Here is a 21,867-nt window from a genome sequence, read left to right on the forward strand (position 1 = left end):
GTAAAATGAAGACAATAAATTATATTTCCAAAGGCTGCTATAATAACACATAAAGAACCTGGTGTAGGGCAGCAAACCAACACCATATCAGTTCTCTAAAATCACAAAACCTATCGCCTTTCACAGTGCAGAAAACAACGGTGTCTAGGACTTGTGGCCCATACTTGAGAAGAGATGAAAAGATACTATGAAATTAGGAACAGATCTCATCTAAAGATGAGGAAATGAAGATCTGAAGGTGGAGTAGGTTCCCCAGAGTTAAAGGGGTCAGAAAGTAGTAACCTGAGAACCACATAATTTTTAAGCTTTGGATTTGTGATAACTGGGAGAACAAAAGACTGATCAGCATGCTAATTAATGAGGGTATGTTGGTACAACTTTTACCAAGGATAAGCAACTATTAGACAGACTATATCATGAAGGACATATGTGCTGCCAGCTAATTACAATGTGCTTAATTAAAACTTTTTTCCATAGGAATCCTTCCATAGGAATCCAGGGCCAGTCAACATTTAACTGCACTAAAGCTTTTAATACTTAAATTATAAAGTGATTAAACTTCACAATAAATCTACACCTTAGGAATTATAGATTCTGAAAACAATACTGAAAGGGATTTTAGATACTGTCTATCCCCCCCATGCTATACTTGAGAAAATTGAGGTCTAAAGAAGATGAGAGATGCATCTACGGTCACAAGAGGCAGCGTCAATTCTGGTCTCATTAACTTATTATCTACCACAGGAAATCGATCTGTAGATTTATCTGATACACATAGCAATGACTCAACATTGCGTATATGGGTTCCTGTCTCAACTCTGCATAATTTAGGGTTCATAGGGCACTGGAAGACATCTGAGGACTGGCCAATGGCTGATAGAAGCAGCTGGTGGGACTGTGTGGGGAGGTCTGAGGATAATCAAGAGGGCAAATGAAGAGTTTCCAGACTGGGATTTGGGATTAGGGCCTATTAAGGGATCAAATATAGAACTATTCTTCATATCCAGGACGTAGCACAGTGACTGGCACATAGTAGGCACTTAGTACTTGTTGTATAATTGGATGATGAACCAAGAGTGACTAAAAGAATGAAAAGACCTGTTCTGAGAGAAGAAATGAGAGCTTCAGAGGCAGCAGAGAAGAGGGACTGCCTACTGCCGTTCCTTAGGGTAGGAGGTGGAGAAGAGTCATCCGAACTCTTCCCAACCTGAGCCGAGGGAGGTGGCTCGTTTCCTTTGCAAGGGCAGTGGAGTGAGTCTGTGGCCCTCTTGTTTCCAGCTCAGGTTTCCATCCTGAGGAAATGCATTGCTCTGGCCCCTCTGCGCTCAGGATGGAACAGGGAGAAGTGGAATGTTCAAGCAACAGAAATTTCAAATTCATAATGTCACAGTAGTTTTAGAGGAGACTCAGTGCTTAAGGGCTAGCCAAGCAAGTTATTGACCATACAGACACCGGTGGGGAAAATGTTTCATAGCAGGCACTTTCCATTGTCATGCAGCCTTCCATGGTCCTAGGCCTGGTGGACTTTGACCTTTTGCCAAGTCTGTTAAGGCTGGACTTTGAAAGCAGGATTCATTTGATGAACATTGACGGCACAGACATGTGTTTAGATTTAGCAAACAATGAACTCCCAAAAATGGTTCTCATGCATTGATTCTTTTTGTTTGTTTGTTTGTTTTTGTTTTTATGCTGTGGAACACCTAACTTTTTAAATAAAAGTGAGTCTAAGGCAACAGGATGACTGAAGTCACACAAATGCCCACTCACCTCCCATGATTTTAGATTGGCAGTTAATAAACTCCGGCTTCCTGTCCGTGAGGTACCTCTGGCAGGTGTGGTGGAGGATCTGGAAGAAGGTGCATTTTTCTGAGGCTGTGCTGGCTACCCACTGGTCAAAAGCATTTTCAAACAACAAATCAAACTCTGCAGAATCCTGGAAAAAACAGTGAAATAACTACTGATCTCAATGTATAAAAACTGCTGCTTCTATGTTATGCCCAACAAAAGACTCATAAAGGCAAAACATCTTTTAAAACTAATCATAAGGTTCATCTATTTGTTTTAAACTATGTTATGTTTTTATAGATTTTTTAGAGAGAGAAGAAGGGAGAGGGAAAGAGAGATAGAAACATCGATGAGAAAAGAACATTGGCCAGGTGCCTCTGACACACCCCCTACTGGGGACTGAGCCTGCAACTCTGACCGAGAACCCAACAGGTGACTTCTTGGTTCATGGGTTAATGCTCAACCACTGAGCTACACCGGCTGGGCAAGGCTCATCTTTATTAGAACCCAGGTGCATGGAGAATCCACCTTCTCTGTTTATCAAATAAACCTCAAACTTTACAGTATTTACAGATGTCCCTAGGAAGCTAGTATCACAGAAGTCCCTGTAGCCTACCACACATTGACCTGTGTCAGAATTCAGACTACATATCATCCTCCCAATTACTTGGGACATAATTTATTCAGGTTCTCAGCACTAACACGTATTAATCTTGCCCCTAATTTTCTTTTTCTTCATTATTGGTATTTTGTATGGTAAATGCATGTGAGCAAAAGGGGGGAATCTACTTTGATAAATAATTATCAAAAAGTATTTCTCATATTAAATACAATAGACTCTTAACTTTTAAGGATTTATTTAAGTAAATAAATAAATTGGTGGCATGAGGAGATAAATGAAGCTTAGAGAAACATAGCTTTTCATATTGATAGCCATGGACACGAATCTGAATTCTGGTCTTTGCACTTTGCTGATAAACATATTACTGGACATAGCATTTCTTCAATCTGCATCCCCTTAGGTTCCTGTATCAAACATGATGAAAAGGTTTATAATCCCCCATAAGAAGGGTACAGAAATCAGAAAGTATTATTTGTGTAACTGGAACAGAGAAAAACAATTCAGACAACAATCACCACGGCTAAGGTTAATAAAAGAATCATCGTGTGAAGAGACTCCTTCGCTCAACACTCCACAGGCCACTCACCCGATTAGGATCGATGCCATTAACCTGGCGAAGCTGCTCGAGCATCCACTGTGATCTCCGCACAAACGACGTGGAGCCTTCAAACTGTTTGACCTTCGTAATGGACGCCTGTGTAGGCTTCTTGTTTGTCACTGCCAAGAAAAGACCACAGGTGAGTGGGTGTGCAGGTTGGTTGGTTTCCTGTCAGTGGGCTTCTATCTCACACCTACACAAATATGCAAAATGAGAATGAGAGAAGAAAAAAATACATATATATATATATATATATATATATATATATATATATATATATGCCTAAGCAACCGTTGCAACCAAAACAACCAAACAGATGACCGAACAGGCTGCATGGGGCAACCAGGCCAGCAGGGGAGTTAGTGAGGGACGACCAAATGACTGAGCAGCAGGCTGCGTGGGGCGACCAGGCCGGCGGGGAGGGAGTTAGGGGTGACCAGGCCATCACGGGGGGCAGTTAGGGGTGATCAGGCAGGCAGGCAGGTGAGCATTTAGGAGCCAGTGGTCCTGGATTGTGAGAGGGATGTCCGACTGCCAGTTTAGGACATCCCCTAAGGGGTCTCGGATTAGAGTGGGTGCAGGCTGGGCTGAGGGGACCCCCCCATGCACGAATTTCATGCACCGAGTCTCTAGTATATCTATAAAATAAAAGAGTAATATGCTAATTAGACTGGATGTCATTCCGGATGTCCTTCCGGACGAAGCTGGGCCTGGAGGGAAGCCCGGGTCCCGGGTGCCAGAGGGAAGCCGGTGCCAGCAGCTGGGGGAAGGAAGGCCTACTCTTGCATGAATTTCGTTTTAGTGATAAGGAGTAATACCTCATTTTAAAATAAAAGAACCATTTGGCTTTAAAATATAGTCTAGTTTGTATCAAGTTTGCAACCAATTATGACCTTATCTGGCATCCTTGGTGCTCCTGCTGCCCCCAGTATGAATTCCTGAGGTCACCACACCTGCAGGACCAGCACAGTCCCTCCAGCCAGCCTTAGTCATGCTGACAATAGACAGTGTCACCTCTCAGACAGAGTCAAACACCAGCTACCAGGGGAGAGTCACTTGGAATATGTTTCTATGTCTGCTTACTTCATGAATTAGAGCCTCCAGAGGGGGTGGTGAGTAAGTGTTTTGAAAGGGCTTTCCTAGAAGCTCCTATGAGCCTTGGTTGCAGGGATTGTAAAACTTAATAGGAACGATGCTATTAAAGAAACTAGGAACAATGGAAAGCACTACTTGTCATAATGAATTCTACCCTAATAAGACTGTATCAGTGGCACATTCTTTCTTTGTTTTAAATAACCCCACAGATTCCACATTTTCAAATAATTATGCAGATGCTCAACAGATGGCAAAAAGAATCCTTAAGGAATGAAGGACAGAGAATACCTACCCCAGTCCCGGCTGGTGGTAAGCCTCTCCTTTTATGCACGCCAGAGTTTGTTGTGTTACAGTGTCTGGGCCAGGAGAGCAGGGACTCAGAGAATGAACTGTGGGTCCCTGCCTTTAGGTTTGGTGAGAACCCCTGCGGTGTGGTTCCAGGACTATTTTTATGACTTCCGTACAATCTCATCCCTTTGCTCTTAACTAGAATTTAGCAATTATATTTTTTAAAATTTCAAATAGTGCTAGGCTTATTATCCATTATTTCCATTCTATTTGGCTGAAAGCTTCTGAATGCTTCACACCAATTATATTTATTTTCATGGTTAAAAAGTCATCATCCCCTTAACACCCACAATCAGAGGAAATGTATGGTCTTCTATTCACAAATGGCCTCTCTGGCCTTCAGCTCCAAGTATAAGCCTGTTAAGTCCCATTAGGAATAACTATTACCAGTCTGCTCAGGGCTTTGTCCATCCATTTAATTCAATTCATTTACCCTTTGTGTCTCTTATGACACAAAGGGAGATCTATTAGGTTTCTCTGAATAGACATGTCCTATTCTTGTGTTTTAATGTTAAAGTAAACAGCACACCTGGAATATGTGCAGGTCCTAAAATGTGCTTAAAAGATTAAAGAATGCTTTTCAATGACAGGAAAACATGGGTTCCTGTATTAGACTCACATCCCTAAACACAAAGAGGATTTCCTCCTTTGTTTATGTAAATCACTCGGCATTTAGGCATCCTGGGAAACATGAACATTTTCCTTGTAACTTTAGTTAAAGTTGTTATGAACCATTTTTTACTTCTGGTTCATTTAGTATTTGCAAGTCGTTTACAGCAATATAAAAGCTCAAACACAATGCAAGATCGCTGTGGTTTTTGGCACCTTTAACACTGACATTTCACAAAGGCAAGTTCCACTGGAAGCTTGTCACCGAAATGAGAAGTGCAGGAACCCCACCCACATGACAAATGCCCCACAGAATTGCTCAATAGCGATCACAGTGCAGAGTGGTCATTTTCAATGGAGGCAGTTACAGCTCCATCCAGTCCTGCCTTCTCCCCCTGCTTCCCCGCCCCGTACTGGCTTATTCCTTGCCCAGTTCTTGGAATCTGGGTAGTGTTCCTGGGCTCTGAGCCCGTTTTGGTTTAATTTTTGTTTATTGTTATTATTTCCAGCATCTCAGTTTCTATTTTGAGGCAGGTGCCTTAAAATTATTGCATACACATACTACAGTTGTGATTCTGACAATATCCAAACTGTTATTCCCTTAACATTTCCCTTTAAATAAATTTGCTTTTTTACTTAAATAAGTTCATTAGAAAAATATATGTTAAAGTCATAAATAGATACAGCTCTACCTATATTAAATAGACAATAATGTAAAAAATATAATTGAAAAAAATAATGAAATCATAAATGCTATGAATTTCAAATTAGAGGGTTGTCAGGGGAGGGCGTGGCATCTGCTGTCTGCTCTACAGTAAAATGGTGATTAGCAAGTATAGCCAGGTATTTACAACTATCACAACATAGGTATTCTCCTAGATATAATCAAAAAGCCTATCGGGAAATGGCTTCTCTAAGATTACTGCTTGATAAGCATGAGAACTCACTCAGTAAGTCAAGTGTTAGGGTTATCCAAACCTAATGCTGTTTTTCATTCACTCCCACTCCTGGCACCCACTGCTCTCTATGGTGGCATCAGAGGAAGGCAGAAGCATGTGGGCCAACCAAATTCAGGTCCTTCTGCTACCAGTTCTGATAAAAAGAATGTGGTTTCCATGGCTGCACGCCTCCTCTTCAGCCTCCATGTAGACTTGATCTACATCTCAGCTGTAGTTAAGAAGCAGTGATAAGAGCATTACACTTGGAATATCACTACTCAGGTAGTATAACATCTCTGTCTGATGAACTAATGGCCTAGCAAGGTCTTTTAAAAAATGGTCCCTCCAGGAAACATACAAAAATAAGACACACAGTCAAGGGGTAGAGACCAACAGCCTTGCTTTTGCCCAATCAGAAAAACTCTACTCAATTAGAAAGCAATATGCAGGACAATAGCAAAGCACCATCTTAGACCAAATGTGGTCTTGCAGTGAGTCAGGAGTTGGTGAAGGACGGGACAAAGATTGATGAAGAAAAGAAAGACAAAAATGCAAGCTATTTGCATGTTACGCAAAACAGTCCAGGAATGCACACTGCCAGTGATTAAAGTGGCTAATCTTCCATTTCTAGGTCCAATGGCTGAGAGATTGCTTTTAAAAAAAGTCACGCTTTCCCCCTACAATCTCATTATTCACAGCATCATTTCTGAGTCCTTCCAAACAAGAAAATCAATTTTGCCTTAGATACAAAATATCTAGTCTCAGTCTTTAAAAGAAACAATCAGCATATAAAAATGTTACTTTATCTTTATATCCTCTATCTCATTTTTCATAGTTATTTTTAGATATTTACTAACATATGCACAAACATTTTTTATCCACATTAAATTCAGATTGAATCATTTTATAACTTTACTAGAGACCCGGTGCATGAAAATTTGTGCACTGGGGAGGGGGGTGGTCCCTCAGCCCGGCCTGCCTCCTCTCACAGTCCGGGAGCTCTCAGGGGATATCTGCGGGAGGCAACTGGGCTGCTCAGGCGAAGGTGCTACCCCCATCACCTCGCTGCTGCCACCACTGCTAGCCGCAGTGGCTGCGAGGCCTGAGCCCTGGGCCTCACAGCCACTGTGGCTGTGTCCGGATGGACATCCAGATGGATGTCCAGGAGACGTCTGCCCTAATTAGCATATTACCCTTTTATTAGTATAGATGTGGTCATTTCTCTCTCAAAAAACAAACAACTCAAAGGTGCTGAAGAACAAATTGCATCTATACAGTCTGATGTTGAGACTAATGGCACCTATGTACCTAAGTAAGATACCTTAAAATTTATCCATGCTTAGTTCTAGTACGATCTTATAGATAAGCGAAGGTCAGCATTTTGTGGTATGCCTTAGCTCTGCTCTGCTGGAGTCTAATGACCAGAAGCTTTGATTTCAACAAGACTGTTGATGAGAAATAAACAATTTGGAATAGGGAAAAAAGTGATGTCCACATAGAATCTTATTGGGGCTGCTCTTTGGCTGTGCCAGAGGTGACTAAAAATAAAACCCTCTGAAATGTGGTTCAGGAAATAAAAGAAAGATCGAGTATGCCTTCTGGGTGCTTATGTGATAAAAAAAAAAAAAAAAGGCTAACAGGGAAAGGTGAGAAATGATTATTTAGAACTGGTTTCCTAATGCTCTTTCCAAACTCTAATGTCTAGGTGGATTTAATAGTATCTGGAGAAATAAGTATCAGGTTGGAGACTGTATCAGCAATTTTATCTGGGGAGATGGCTGAATGTTTACAAAGCTTAGAAGCAAAAATATCTATATTGCTACTTTAAATACATTCAGAATAGAGAAACACCATCACTGCTGTAGTTGGTGGGAAATAGAGCATGTGCGGTCACCACGGCATTGATCATTTGCTTCTCATAGTATTTCTCAAAGCATGTCATTATTTAGGACATAGTTTAGACTCCATGCCTCCAACTAGACCAATTCATGAAATGGCCAAGTTTGTCTTTGAGGCCCTCTCCTTCCACTCCCCACCTGAGGTGCTGGCCAGATTGCTGACAGGACCCAAATGAGCCTGAAACGATATTCTTGAATCTGCATGTTTTTAGAAAAAAAAAAATTTAATCCAAACAAACAACAGACACAACAACAAAAATGGTGGCATTTCAGCCTGAGCACAAGCCAGTGGTGAAGAATGTAGGATGCCATTTTTTCTAATAGTGCCTGCTCTACTAACTCAAAGGGGGAGGGGTGGGATGGGGAGGAAGCAGGGCAGAGGGTTTCGAGGTATATAGGCGGACCTCCTTAATCTACAGAAGAGATAATCACAAAGAAAATTTGCCACACAAAAAATTCCTTATTTGGTATCACTAGTTTCTAGGCCTGGACCTACATCACACCCTCATCTCCAAATTGGAGGAGAAAGCGAGGAGGGGAAGGAGATTGCAAGTCTACGAAGTTCCTCCAAAGGGATACTGAAAAAGCAACCATTTATATGGGATACTGCTTTCATGTGTAGAATTCTGGGTAAGTCGTTTAGTAGAAGGAGAAGAATAAGAAATATCTTGCATCAAGCATTCCTTGGGAATGATGCTCTTAATATGTAGGTACAGCAGCATATGGAGGGTAGTTAACAACTACATATTAGTAGAGCAAGCAATCTCCCTATACCAATTTTATAGGAAGTACTACTGGTGATAATATTTCCAAACTACCAAGAAGGAGACGGTATTATTTTGAAATGTGCAAGTTTTATGTCACGTGCCATTATGAGATTTAGTTGCAACTTCTAAAACCTAATCCATTCTAATTTTAATCTTCTTTACCTTGTTTATAGTTTCACTTTTTTTAGAAACTGTAAAAATAGGTAGCTTTTTATTTTGAAAGGGTATTTTACCTGTCAAGTCAATGACAGACAGGTTCAGGTACACTCTCATAGGTAGTCTTGGACTGTTAAATCTTTAGTCTGAAATCAGGAAGCTTAATCCCCAGGGGGCTCTAGTTCCCCACAGCAAGCAGTGCCCTCTCCAGACTGGCACCACAAGTCTTCAATACCGTAAACTGACACAACAAGTGCCACTTCAGGTATGCATGCACAAATGAATGAGTGAACAAATGAATGAACGGCTCTCCAACAAAAGGAGGAACAGTTCTTGTTCCGACCAGAAATCATGAATATACCACAAATTCAATTGTACAATTGTTCAACTGTTCTGTGTTCAGATCAAGCCACAGTTTCAAGGGATTTGAACTATTTTCTTATTAGAAAAGAGCAGTATCTGAGAACTAGGGTGAGTAAAGAAAATGGTAAAAACCAAGAAATTGCAGAAATATCAGGAGACTAGGAGATAAATGTGGGGTTAATATCTCTTTAAAAACCTATTTTCTTGCAATCCTTATTCTAGCAGCATCTCTCTTAAGTGATTATTCTGTTCGTTTCAGCCTCCCTATAAACATGATTTCAGGCTTGAGATACAGCAAGCCAAGGCTTCCCATTGTGTTTAATGTTTTTAACTTCTATGGACTTTTCCCCATAGACCAGAGGAGAAAACCAATTTGCATACATTTTGGGTGAAGGGTAAACATATAACGAATTATAAAACCTGGTTAATATTAGTTGCTGTGACTTCAGACTTTCTTTTTTTAAAAAATATATTTTTATTGATTTTGGAGAGGAAGGGAGAGGGAGAGAAAGATAGAAACATCAGTAATGAGAGAGAATCATTGATCGGTTGCCTCCTGCATGCCCCACACTGGGGATCGAGCCTGTAACCCAGGCATATGCCCTGACTGGGAATGAAACTGTGACCTCCTGGTTCATAGGTCCATGCTCAACCACTGAGCCATGTCGGCCAGGTTGACTTCATACTTTCTATGGAAATGGAATAACATGTAATCTATCCTATATAATAAAAGAATATGCAAATAGACCAAAAGGCGGAACAACCGAACAACCGGTCACTATGATATGCACTGACCACCAGGGGAGGGGGCATGTGTGGAACATGGTGAGCGTTAGCCACGGCTGGATGATGGAGCAGGTGAGTGGGGGCGCCAGACCAAGGCAGGGCGCCGGTCACTGTCATCAGGGTGAGCCTCTGGTGGTTACTGGAAATTCTTTGCTCCTGCGTGCTGTGGTCCCACCCGGCACTCGCACCTGCTGTTGGCATCCACCCCGCTTGCACCCACAGCAAGCACCAGAGCTGCTGGTCGCACCTGGCACTGGTCCCGATCACTTGGTGCCATCAGCGGATGCAAGCGGCAGCTGTAGGCCCTGATTGCCCCTGAGGGTTTCTCCATCTCCCCTTGCTCCTGAGGGACGATCAGGGCAGCAGTCGCCGCTTGCACTCGCTGATGGTGCCAGCCCCACTCACACCCAATGCTGGCACTGTCCCCAATCGCTCTGCATCATCAGCGGGTGTGAGGGGGGCCAGCGCCATCAGCGTGTGGGATTGGCAGCAGTAGGAGTGGGGTTGCCGGTAGACAGGGGACCAGGGGCCATGGCAGGAGGGGCTGGGCGGGGCCGCAGAGGATGGGCTGAGACCCGCCCCTGTGCCTACCGCAGCCTCGCAGCCCACAGTTCCTTTCAAGGTGCACGAATTCATGCACTGGGCCCCTAGCATAGTATAACTGAAACAAGCAAACAGGCCCAAGTCAAGGGATTAAATGCCTAGAGCTGTGAGAACTGTGCTGGCTCTGAAAGAGATGAAATCCAATACCAAATACTGTAATATCCAATGGAGATGACAGAAAGGGTTAACTACAGTCTGAAAGTCACATTCTGTTCTTACTTCCTCATTTCTGGGAAGTTGTAAATATCATTTTTGATCTATTTTTAGGAGAGGTTTACAAACAGAGACTCTAAAGACAAAGACATAAAAGAAGCAGCAACCTGCCTCAAGAATGAATTAAATTATTACACAAGAAGCTCAAAGGCTGGGAGTGAAAACTTGAAAAAGAGGTTCCTTCAATGTTATGGTTTCCTTTAACATTAGCCATTATGTACTGAAAAGTATAGGCCAAACAGTAACTCTCTTCAGGAAAATGTCATACTTGGTAGAAATTCAATACACATTTAAACTGGGAGAGTTGCTAAAAAGCATTCTTAGAGCTCAAATACTCCTTCCAGTGAGAAAAGATTGAACCATTTCTGCAGTCTCCACTTCCTTGTCCCTCAGCAGCTCTGAAGAGGGGCACTATCTCACCCGGATACCCTGCACCCTACTGCTGAGCACAATCTTTTTTTTTTTTTTTTTAAATATATTTTATTGATTTTTTACAGAGAGGAAGGGAGAGGGATAGAGAGCTAGAAAAATCGATGACAGAGAAACATTGATCAGCTGCCTCCTGCACATGCTCCACTGGGGATGTGCCCGCAACAAGGTACATGCCCTTGACCGGAATCGAACCTGGGACCCTTCAGTCTGTAGGCCGACACTCTAGCCACTGAGCCAAACCGGTTAGGGCCTGAGCACAATCTTTTAAAATACGGATCACCTTCAATGTGAAAAGAGCATTCAGAGAGAGAGAGAGAGAGAGAGAGAGAGAGAGAGAGAGAGAAACTGAAGGAGGCAGAGCAACAGAAAATTTTCTAATGGACTAGGTACTAAACATATAATATCACTAGGTTTTTAAAAAACCAAAGCTGTTATTACTTAGCAAACATAGCCGTCAAATATAATTGCGACTGTCAGTCAATGACAGATGTAGCTGGTATCTCTGCTTTCCTCCCTCATCACCACCACCACCACTTTCTCAATACTTTTAATAATACATTTTATATTAGGGTGTACACCACTGAAGTTCTAAAAGCAGTGAATGATGTCACTAAGAACTTGTCATCTTCACTCTTTACTCTGTTAAACTGGGGAATAAAATCTGGCAACATGTTTTGGGTAAAACGAGTGTCAATTATATCAGTATACAATTAAAATTAGCTTAATTTGTTTTGGTAAACTCGAGGCAATATCTACTAAAGTTAAACATGCATATACTCTATGATTCAGCAATTCTAACCCTGTATCTACACAATAGAAATGAGTGCTATGTCCCCGCTTCTGCTGGAAATAACCAGAAATGGACAAAATATCTTACCTAATAATAAACAAACATGTAAACTGACCATACCTCCACTATGCCACCGCCAATCAGGAGTGATATGCAAATTAACCCAACAAAGATGGAAGTTAATTTGCATACACAGACACCAAGTGACAGGGGCAGGCGGGATGCTTGCGTTGTCGCCATGGCAACGACGCAGGTGTTCTACCCCACCCCCGGTCTCTCAGGGCCTCTAGTCAGCATGGGAAGGCGGGCTGGAGCAGCAAGAGGCGGCTTCTGGAGCAGAAAGAGAAGGTTCCAGGGCATGAGCGGAAAGGGGCTGGGCCAGAGTGGAAAGGCGGTGCTGGCAGCCAGGGAAAGGAAAGCCCACTCTAGCACGAATCTTCGTGCATCGGGCTTCTAGTATGAAATAATGAAAGACAGTGACCCCTGTGATATGGGAAATGGATGAGGTGAGCCTTATAATTGCCCTCGTTTACTGCTTTGGTAGAGTTTTCCAGGCTGTGGCACAAGGAGGAGGAACCCAGGCAGAGACTGGCAGACTGCCGGAGTTGAAGAGACAGAGCTCAGAGCCCAGGGAGACCAAAGTGATGAAGAAGAGAGAACTCCAGAGATCTGCAGAGATTCTGCCTTGCTCGTATTTAGCTGAGGACTTCTCACCGCTTGTATGTTAGGAGGTGATCTGAGGCCAGAGAAAGAACCACTCAAAATGAAAAGGGGAAACAATACTCCTTGCTCACACAGGGCTGGGCATAGTGCCTGTGCCCACCAGCCAGACCGGAAAACCAGTGAAATTCACAGCAGGATCTTGCCCTATTCGTGAGGAATAATTAGTCCTATATTGAACAATGCTTGCTTCCAAATGACAATGTAGTATGCAGTTTATAACATATGAAAAAGTAAAATGTCTGACAACAATAGCAAGAAGGTCAGGATGGGAGAAAGGGAAGTGAAGTATTAGAAGGTTCCTATACTATACATAAAGCAAGTTAAAGATGTATACATACTCTAAAGCAATCAGGAAAATTAATGAGTTTAGCTGTGGTGGTTAATTTTATGTGTCAACTTGGCAAGGCCATGGTACCCAGATAATTGGTCAAACATTATTTTGGGTGCTTCTGTGAAGATGTTTTTGGATAAGATTAATATTTAAATTGGGAGCCCGGTCAGTGTGGCTCAATGGTTGAATGGTCGCCCAGGAACCAAGAGGTCACTGGTTCGATTCCTGGTCAGGGATCATGCCCAGATTGTGGGCTCGATTCCCAGTGGTGGTGGTGGGGTGCATGCAGGAGGCAATCAAACCACGACCTCCTGGTCCATAGGTCGACGCTCAACCACTGAGTTACGCCAGGTGGGCGAGTGTTTAAATTTTTTTTTTTAATTGGGGAGCTCTGAGTAATGTAGATTGCATTCCATAATGTGAGTGGGTCTCATCCAATCAGCTGAAGGCTAGAATAGAACAACAAATTGACTTCCCCAGAGCAAGAAGGATGTATGCTAACAGTGGGTATGAGCTGGGAGGAAGGGGATAAGGAGGGTGATGGGAGACATTGGCAATACTATCAACAATAAAAAATATATATTTAAAAATATCTGCATACCTTACAATATGGGTCATACCTTAATAAAAAGTAAACCAAAATAATAACAATGATGATAATTATGGCAGGGTTTGAGAATTGCTACCAATTTGAAATCCCTAACCCTGATAGGTAACATCTCAGCACTTGCCCCATTTAGGGGATTCCAAGGTTGCTGTAATAAAACCATACCACCCACAAACAGAGAAACATTGTGCAAACCTGGAAATTGTCTTGGGCCATTTGAGCTGCCATAACAAAGTATCACAGACTGGGGCAATTATAAGCAACCTAAATTTATTTCCCATAGTTCTGGAGGGGCTTGGAAGTCCAAGATCAAGGTGTCAGCAGATATAGTGTTTGGTATGATCCCACTTCCTGGTTTATAGTTGTCTTCTCCACTGTGTCCTCCCATGGCAGAAGGGGAAAGGGAGCTCTCTGGAGTTTCCTTTTTATATGAGCCCTAATCTTATTCATGAGGGCTTCACACTCATGACCTAATCACCTCTTAAAGGTTCCCACCTCCTAATACCATCACATTGGGATTTAGGATTTCAACATATAAATTCCCTTCCCAGAACAGAAGGGAATTTATTCAATGTAATTCTGCTTTTATAAAAAAATCTACCTGTGGGACTTGTAAGTATATCCTATTTGCAAATTTCTCCAGTTGGGTTCATGGTCCTCTTCTTGTCCATCTCTTCTGGAACCTTTCTCCAAATACCCCTCTTCCTCAAAGCTTCCATTGCTCCCTCTTTTCAGACTTTTTTCACTCTGCCTGTGAATGTGCTTAATGTTTTCTTTTCCTATTACTATGAGAATCTTGTATAGATAAGGCCAGTCCTCAAGCCCTATCCATTCTTTTGAGAAATGTGGTGGTGAAAGGAAAGAGTTTTATGTGCCTAGTGTCTCTACTGCTTTACTAACCACCCACCACTCAACCCATCAATTCCCTGCCACATTATCACCTCTCCAAAAACTCCCCCATGAAAATGAAAACACCTCCAAATTATTAAACCCACTGGCTTTTTCTTTTGTCCTCATCTTTCTTGTTTAATTGCACCCCTTCCTATAATCTAGCCTTCGGGCATTCTTTGGGCACAACAGCCAAAGCTCAAAGGTGGAAACAGCGTGCTTGATATGTTCAAGGAGGAGAAAGAAGACCAGCGTAGCAAAATACTGAGAAAAGAAAAAAGTGAATGAGGTCATGGATGCAAGCAAGTGTCAGATTATGAAGGCCCTGGTGTACAAGGCTTTGTAAGCATGAAACAGGAGTGTAACAAGATCTGATTTGCATTTATAAATATATTAGCCAACTGCTGTTGGGCAAACAAGTCATGGCAGAAGTGTGCATGAAAGCAAAAAAAACCACTTAGGAACTTGTATTACAGGGGTCTAGGAGGGAGGTGACAGTGGCTTAGAGCAGATGGCAATAGAGGAGAGAGAGAGAAAAGGCAACAGCGTCTCCCCCTCTCCATAGCTGTTGACCCACCTCCACTCCGAGGAAATCCTCAAAGTCAGTCATCACCAAGTTCTAGTCATCTTCATACCCCAAAGCCTGGTATACTGTAGGCCCTTGTTCATTGAACATCACACTTCGTTAAAAATTATGCCTTTGTGTACTTCAGAGCACCTGGTAGGGTGCCCTAATCGGAGTCCTAATTCAAATATGTATCACAAGAAATATCACCATTCCCATGAGAAATAATCAAGGGTTTACTCTATGTACTGATGACTGTGGTTAGTAAGATCTCACCCACTCTACTCTCTTTTTGGCTATGCCTGTTTTTCTTTCTGGGTCATTTAAGGCAACGTGGGGAAGAAAAATAAAAAGAATAACCAGGCGCACCTGATGACAGATTCTGACTTGGTAAAGAGCTGCTCCTCTTGCAGAGAAAGTCAGCCCCTTGGTGGCTTCTGCTGCAGATTCCAAGGCGGAGCACATTGTTATGTACTACATTAGTATTTACGTAACAACCTACAAATCATTTCTGAAATAAATGATGCCACTTGTGTTAAATGACTGCTTCCTAAGAAAAATCCCTGGAGATCTTTCAATAGCACAGCCTGGACGAACATTCAGAACAAAAGGAATAAACAGCAGACCCTCTGGTGCTGAATGAATGGTAATATGCTCAGATTTCTCTAATTCCCCAGGGGTAATTTCCACATCCATCAGACTAGAATTGGAGGACAAACTGTCCTAAGGAGATGAGGCAACTACTGATATATCAGCTCTTCTCAGAACTCAGCCGGTTACGGCATCCACAGGCCTCCACTTGCTGGTCCCAGGCTTTCTGTCCTCGCCCTCAGACTTCTGATCTAGATCAGAGGTTATTCGGCTACAGCCAAGCTGAATCAGACAGCAGTCACCACACTGGGCCATCGCTCCATGCCAAAGAGAGACGCCGCTGCTCTCAGGAAATGCTGAATGTGGTCACTAACCTGTCCCCCTGGGGCTCAGGGACAGAGCTCCCAACCCTTGGGAGTATACCCTTCGGAGTGCAGTTCCTCAGTTTTACTGGATGTCACTGTGCCTCTTTCACTATGAAAGTAAAAGCCATTATCTGAAAAAAATGAATTGCAGGAGCAAGCATTATGGATAGATGGAGTTTGTGTGAGGCAGAGAATACATTTATTGAAGGAGTATGCATGCCAGTAAGTGGACCCACTAACTTTGAATTCTCAAATTGTTTGCATAAAATTAATTTGAAACCTAAACTTCAGTCTATGTTGAGTGAAATTTGGGGCAGAAGTCACCAACTTTGCATTGCAAGGTAATCTATAATAGTTTTAAAACTAAACTTAGCACTTATAACCAGGGGCCAAATATGTGAGTTCCTTAGATCAACAAAATACTAAAAAATATGACTTTCATGGGCTCCTCAAAAGGAATGCTTTGCCTTCTTTTAATGTACAAGTTCCAGTTCTGTTCAGTTTGTTACACCAATTTGACATAACTAAAGCTCACTTACTGATTTTACATATATGGTTTGCATTTCTGTCTATATAATCAAGATAATACAGATTTACAGAGTTGTAAGGTATTTATTCTTCATCCTTATCTTTCCTTTGGGCATCTTATCTTCTTAGCTACTTTACATAGATTCTTTTTCTAATTTCTTTTACCTCCGTAATAATAATATATAACTCACCCTAATAGTTAAGACGTTTCATGATGATAAACGCTCTTTTTAGGTTGTAATTAAAACCATTTGCATTTCACATTCTTAAAAGTCATCTTTTAAGGTCTTATTCAATCACCACCTCCTGTGGATCTCCATGGGTCCTGCTGAGTTCTCCATGCTCCCTGTTAGACATGGAACCAGACCCCTGTTAGACATGGAACCATTTAAAAATGGCCAACACAATGCAGCAAGGTCACAGTGAGCATTGGATTGGTTTGGATTCCTATTTGGGTATGCTAGTATTTTGTAAAACCATGATGCTGCATGCTTATAGTCCTCTTATTTATCTATTGCGAGTGTTTATATACCCAATGTTTGGCCACATTTCAAAGAGATTAGAAAATAATAATTGACATTTTAAACTTATTTTTCTCTACAACCCACACCAATATTTTACATCCTATTATGTTCTTTTTGCAATTATTTCTGTATGGCAGGTAAAATCCCATTTTAAGCTCCTTGGGAGAGAGAAGCTATTTCCCTTCCTCACTAAAGAATTTAATACTGTACAGGCAAGGTTTTTGCCTCTATCCCCCGCTCCATCCCCTACTTGCATTCAAAGTACGTACAGTGAAATATCTAGCAGAGTGCCTTCCATACAGTAAGAATCCATATTGAATATGTTTTCAATGATGGCTATGGATATCCGGGGAATGCAGTTGTTGAAAATGGGAAGTGTGGCATTGGAAATAAAGATACAAAATGAAAGACTCTGCATGAAGTCTGCCTGTGTAGGTGTAATTAATAGCTTGCCATGGTTTGAATGATTGCCATGGAGAGGATGAGTATGTGCTGTAGGTCTTGTTCTGTCAAGCTATACATCAGGAATGTGCCAGATGACAATGTGACGGGTCCAAAGGTCATCAGATCTCTCATAATGCAGTAACCAGCTGAATATTTACTACCTGCAGAAGCAAATGATAGTTTGTGGGCCATTGTGCCATGCTGCTGTTTTCCAGCCAAACCTCACCAGTGGATGATGCCTGGAGGGCTTATGTTAAGACCAGATCACATTTTCCAAATGGTAGGATCACTAATTCAGAAACTCTGATGTCTTCCCTTATCCTAAATTCCAGTCCATTCAAATGTAATGGCCCCGGCCACTGAACTCAGAATACTCACCTTGTTCCACTCATCAGAGATAGAAAATATGTAAGACTTCGCCTCTCTGGGACAAGTGAGATACCAGGCATTGCATCTACCTGAGGGTCTTTACTCATAATCTGGTATCTCTTTGTTTCATTAAAGGATCAACTTCTTTATTATCTCTTCAGATCTCCTTATGGAGGACTTTCTCGACCAGATACAAATTTGCACCAAATTTTCTCCATCCTACTCCACAGGCCAAAATCTCCACTGCCAATAGAGCCATTCCTTAACTAATCTTTGCTGAACCTTCAGCATAACAGAACCTAGGGCTGCTGGCACTTCTGTGAAGATGGAAAACTCTCCAGGAACTATCAATATTAAACAGATAAACAGGGAAACTAAACTATGCCAACATTCTCACAAAGATTTACTTCTCCAAACTCAAATTTTAGTCTATCAACAAATCTAAAGACTCCTACCCTCTCTCTAGTATAAACAGGAAGTCCAAGTGCACCTCAGAGGATACTCATTTATATGTAAAACAAAAAGTAAAATATAAAAAAGTATAAAAGACAAATGAATTTTGGCAAGTCAAGGATTACAAGTAAAGTGACAGGCCACAGTATCCAAGTGTTTATTTTTATTTTTCATTGAATATTTTCTTGGCTGCTGTGATTTCATACCTGTAATCACTGATCATATACGATGCTGGGCATGCACATTTTAGACTTCCAAGGCACTTGTGACTCTGTGTAGCATATATCATGCAGCCATCACAAAACCATAGCACCAGCAAACTGTGCCAATTCTAAGTGGACTCTGAGGAAATGTCTGATACACATAAAGGACATGTTAGGGTCCATTGTTACAAGGATAAAATTAATGCTTCTCTCGTGCATACTTCCTTTGCTAGGGACATTAATGTCATTGAGAGTTCCACAAGGTGAAGCCAGTGTCCACCCCAGATGCAAGGCTGCCCTCTCGATACTAGACCATTATCTCTAGGTCCTCACATTTAGAAAGAAGTCTGTGCACATGGCTCTGAGTGCAAGTTCTCCCCATTGCTGTCAATCCTCTCATCACATGCAGAAGATGCTATCCTGATGGATAGATAAAACCATTTAGAAGCCCTGACAATTTCAGTGTAAATTATACAACTTATTTTTAGAAAAACAAATGCTTAATTCTTTAAGTAATTATTGCACTGGATCATAAGTGTCCTTGGGTTCTGAATGCTCGCCTGGTCCCCATCTATTAAGCCTCACTTTCTACTCCACCAGAGCCTTGGCACCACCAAAAAGCCAGGTTCCTCCCAGGGCCTTTCACACATCGTAGCCCATCCTGTCTGCAGGGCTCTGCTCCATTGAATTCTCAGCCTGGGACGCCTTTAGGGCCACCTCCTGCAAATCTAAATTGTGCCTATCCTTCACAGGCCAACTTCAGATCCTCCCTCTGCCAACCTTGCCTAGGCAGTCTAGCCCACACTCTCTCCCCACAACATCTATGATATTTCTCTGTAACACTCATTTTAGAACTTTGCTGTACTAAATATAATTTAGAAACACAAAGGAAATCACTGTTTGCAAGCAAATGATTTACCCTAAACTGCCAAGTTTTTAAAGTTTAATAGGTTAATCAGACATCTCACATAGAAGAATTTCCACAGATACATCTCAAAGGAAAAAATAAACAAATGGGACTACATTAAACTAAAATGCTTTGGCACAGAAAAAGAAACCAGTATCAAACAGAAAAGGGAACCCACTGCATGAGAGAATATTTTTGCCAACAATATATCTGATAAAGGGTTAATCTCCAAAATATATAAAGCACTCATACAACTCAACAAAAGGAAGACATACAACCCAATTAAAAATGGGCAGAGGACCTAAAGAGACACTTCTACAAAGAGGATATATAAGAGGCCAAGAGACATATGAAAAGATGATCAACATCACTAATTATCAGAGAGATGTAAATTAAAATGAAAATGAGGTACCATCTCACACCTGCCAAAATGGCTACCATCAATAAATCAACAAATAACAAGTGATAGTGAGGATGCGGAGTAAAAGGAACCCTACGCTGGTGGGAATGCAGACTGGTACAACCACTATGGAAAACAGTGTGGACTTTCCTCAAAAAACTAAAAATAGAACTGCCATTTGACCTAGTGATCCCACTGCTAGGAATATATCCTAAGAAGCCTGAAACACCAATCAGAAAGAATGTATGCACCCCTATGTTCATAGCAGCACAATTTACAATAGCTAAAACCTAGAAACAACCCAAGTGCCCACCAGCAGATAAATAGATACAAAATCTGTGGTACATTTACACAATGGAATACTATGAAGCTATAAAAAAGAAGGATCTCTTACCCTTTGAGACAGCATGGAGGGACCTGGAGAGTATTATGCTAAGCAAAATAAGCCAGTCAGAGAAAAACAAGTATCACATGATCTCACTCATATGTGGAATCTAATGAAGAAAATAAACTGATGAATAAAACAGATCTAGAGACATGGAAACAAGCAACAGACTGACGTATTTGAGAAGGGGGGTAATGGGAAGAGATCAAATAAAGAACTTATATATGCATATATGTATAGCCCATGGACAAACATTAGTGAGGGGAGGACCTGGGGAGGGGTCAGAAGTGGGGTAGAGAGGGTCAAAGAGGAAAAAAGGGGGGGGGACATTTGTAATACTGTCAACCATAAAATTAAGAGAAAGGAAGTTTAATAAGTTAAACCCTGTTTGTATATATTGTATCATTCTATTCGTTTGCTCAGGAAGCATTTTCCCCCATAGGTAGTGCAAAGGGAAGTTTCAGCTAAGTTTTAAGGAATTCTCAAACATTCTCAATTCAGAACACGTGAGGCATTACCTGATAATATTGCAGTAGAGTCTTGTTGTTTATGAATTAGTTTTTTGCTACTCCAGGCAAAATTAGATAGAGTTCCTGCTTATTAAGAGTTTTTAGGATACATTTAGATGAAATAAGAATTAAGCAAGAAATGTAATTATATTTCAATGCCAAAGGAGAGTTCAACAGGCCGGAAGAGCCAGGACAGTTTTCAGAGGAGGCAAGTTCTAAAGGAAGACTCAAAGTAAGAGAATAAACAGAATCTGCTAGAGAGAAGGAGGGCTACACACTTAGAGTCACTCTCTCAAGTATAAAATGAATTGTAAAAAGACACATTTCCAGAGGGAAGAGAGTAAAGGTGGAAACAGCCACAATGTGACTGGTTCAGGTTTCTGATGAAATGGACAAATGGGAACAGTGACTTCCATGTCTGGACTTGAGCCATCGTGGAGTCCCTGTAGAAGGAAGTCAGGAGAGGTCCCTGCCTTCTGCATGACACATATGTTTTTCTCCTTTGTGTCGAACCACAGCCATGAACTTTCTCCCTTCTTCTGAGGAATCCTCTGGAAAGAGGTTCATTCCACAGATGCACGTCCATCTCATACTTCCTTGGTTGATGGGAATAATAAGGGTGTGGGGGAAGAACTCATAAGGGCAGTGTCCATACATAACAGACCCAGCCACATATGCCCAAACTCCTGTGCACACTTCTGTTCTTAAGACAATGTGTCTAACAATCCATAGACCACTGCACCAACCTCGAAGAGATGGGATGCCTAATACTGATGTGCAGGTGCTGAAGACCTCCACTGTCAATTTTGCTGCAGCATAAATAAGAAAGCACTCATACTCCAAAAAGTTACTGAGTACTCCAAAAAGGCACTTTAAATCTTAAGTAATGGCAATTTTTAAGAGAGAGAGAGAGAGAGAGAGAGAGAGAGAGAGAGAGAGAGAGAGAGAGAGAGGAAGAGAAAGAGAGAGGGAGAGAACCTACTTTATCCTTGGGAAGGTGCTTGCTCCTTCTCTCCTCCTTTTGAAGGTGTAAGAAAGATTCACTGGCCATAGTCTGAACTGAGGGGGCAGG

At 41.7% G+C, this 21,867-nt stretch overlaps 1 protein-coding gene across 2 annotated transcripts in view; it reads right to left on the bottom strand.

Annotated features, from left to right (window-relative positions):
• Positions 1-21,867, bottom strand: part of STXBP6 (syntaxin binding protein 6) — a 273,100-nt gene that overhangs the window by 62,315 nt on the left and 188,918 nt on the right. For both annotated transcript variants that reach the window (XM_080674802.1, XM_080674803.1), the window contains exons 3-4: positions 2,994-3,124; positions 1,768-1,933 (exon numbers count right to left, since the gene is read on the bottom strand). In XM_080674802.1, the coding sequence (XP_080530928.1) occupies positions 1,768-1,933; positions 2,994-3,124 (297 nt within the window). The remainder of the gene's footprint in view (positions 1-1,767; positions 1,934-2,993; positions 3,125-21,867) is intronic.

The sequence above is a fragment of the Plecotus auritus genome, assembly GCF_963455305.1.
Source record: "Plecotus auritus genome assembly, chromosome: 1".
Classification (NCBI taxonomy): domain Eukaryota; kingdom Metazoa; phylum Chordata; class Mammalia; order Chiroptera; family Vespertilionidae; genus Plecotus; species Plecotus auritus.